This window comes from Populus euphratica, unplaced genomic scaffold (assembly GCF_000495115.2).
Source record: "Populus euphratica unplaced genomic scaffold, PopEup_1.0 scaffold148.1, whole genome shotgun sequence".
Lineage (NCBI taxonomy): Eukaryota > Viridiplantae > Streptophyta > Magnoliopsida > Malpighiales > Salicaceae > Populus > Populus euphratica.
The window spans coordinates 6,011-7,914 of record NW_011500035.1 but is presented as its reverse complement, the minus strand read 5'-3'; the positions used below and the strand labels follow the sequence as shown (position 1 = coordinate 7,914).

Here is a 1,904-nt window from a genome sequence, read left to right as displayed (position 1 = left end):
TTCAGTGTCCGTAAAGGTTCATGATTTCACAAATCTAAGGTTAAAAGTGGACAGGGAAATTCTTAGAGATCAGGCAACACATCAAAACACTCCTATCTTGATAAGGAAAAGAATTAAATAATTTCGTGAGGTAGCTAAAAGGTACAAAATATATTATATATTCAAAAAAGGAAACAAAAACCATAAATAAAAAAAGAGGGTGCCCTAGGAACAACTAAAAAAATTGCAATTTATCATGTATATATATACATTTATCAGCAGTAACAGCAAATCTTCAGCCCCTCCACAACCACCCAGAGTTTGGCATTTTATCACCACAACCACCCAGAGTTTGGCATTTTATCACCACAACTAACATAAAATAGACAGAATGCCCTTAGTTGCTTCCTCCAACGTTGTCTTCTTCTGTTCCTGGTATGCAGTGAAAGAATAACCAAGAAAAAGGATACGTGGACATATAGTGGTGGAACTTGTAGCCCGCTATAATTTGGTCTGGTCTTAAAATGCTCAAATCAAAGAGCAAGAGAGCTGATCTCATCTTCCTTCCACAGCCCTTCGTCGTACTTGTACCACCGCATGAGCCCTTCGTCATTTCTTGTTTTTTGGCACATGATGCAAGTGTCACTCATGCAGGCTAAGAAGTAGCGTAAATGAGAAGCCTTCTCCAGGATAGTTTTATCAAGCTGCCTAACAATTCTTCTTGGTGCGGGAGGTGTTGGGACTTCTATTAGAAGGCAATGCGATATGTTGAGCACTTCTAGGCAACACATATTATCCAAGATGAAGATCAATGTGTCCTTATATAGCATTGAGCATCGAAGGCTCAAAACTTTCAATGTTGGAAGATAGGTAACAAGGGAGGAAGCGAAATAAATGTCAAACGGGCCCATGATCTTGAGTTCACTGAATTTCCTGCAATTAGTAGCAATTGCCTGAACAAGAAGAGGGGAATCCACTATGCTTGGCATTGTCAGGGATTCAAGATCCTTCCACAGCTTAATAGCTTCAATCATTTTATTCTCTACTCGATTCCATGCTGGCAAAACAAGTCTTTTAAGGCGTGGGCACCTGGACAGAGGAAAACAGTCAATTATATCAATGTTATTGTCCCTGGCACAGTGTTGCCTATTCTCCAAAAAGAAGGGGAAAAGTCAAAAAGAGAACAAATACTAAAGACATCCTTGTAACATCCAGTAGCATATAAAATTACACCTATATTCTTACAGCGAGTGGGGAAAAAAATAAAACTTCATCCAAGCTGGCTGCATGGCATCATGTAACTTAAAATTATGTTGGTAATATCTGTGGTTCGTAAACAATTATGATATGATAATTGTTCCTAGGCAATAAAACAGAGGTCCTATAATTGTTTTTTTTAAAAAGATGTTCGCAACAGAAAAAAGTAATTCGTGCTCATTAAAATGCAAATGAAAGGTGATGCTTCCGTGAAAAATTATTTTATGATGAATGTTCCATAATTCCACATTGATCATGTACAATCACAAATAAGTGATTCCCTTTACAGCATAAATTGCTACTAAGAACTACATACACCACATTTAGCATATAAACTATAATCCAGCTGGACAATACTAGTCCACAAACTTTTTCAAGCACTCCACAAACATTTTTAAGCACTCACCCCTTCAAACCATAGTGTTATTTTTACAAGCTGTTTCCAATGGACCCCCAGCAATAACTGCCCCAGCTGAAACATCATTAAACAGTTTTTCATACTTTATTGACATCTTTTAGCTTGGTACTCATATCTTAGGTTTATTTTAAAGTCTTTACAGATACAGAGGACCCCCTTTGCATAAGAAACCAACAATAGTGAATAGCTTGGTTAACCTCTGTATTCTTAGTCTACTAGTTAAGAATCTCAATAGCAAACAGATACAGAG

At 37.2% G+C, this 1,904-nt stretch overlaps 1 protein-coding gene across 1 annotated transcript; it reads right to left on the bottom strand.

The window, feature by feature from the left end:
* Positions 1-180: 180 nt before the first annotated feature.
* Positions 181-1,748, bottom strand: LOC105142713 (F-box/LRR-repeat protein At3g48880-like). The gene is made up of 2 exons (XM_011050476.1): positions 1,670-1,748; positions 181-1,138 (listed from the first exon to the last, which is right to left on the bottom strand). The coding sequence occupies exons 1-2, from the start codon at positions 1,746-1,748 to the stop codon at positions 513-515; spliced, it is 705 nt and encodes a 234-aa protein (XP_011048778.1). The 3' UTR covers positions 181-512.
* Positions 1,749-1,904: the final 156 nt, after the last annotated feature.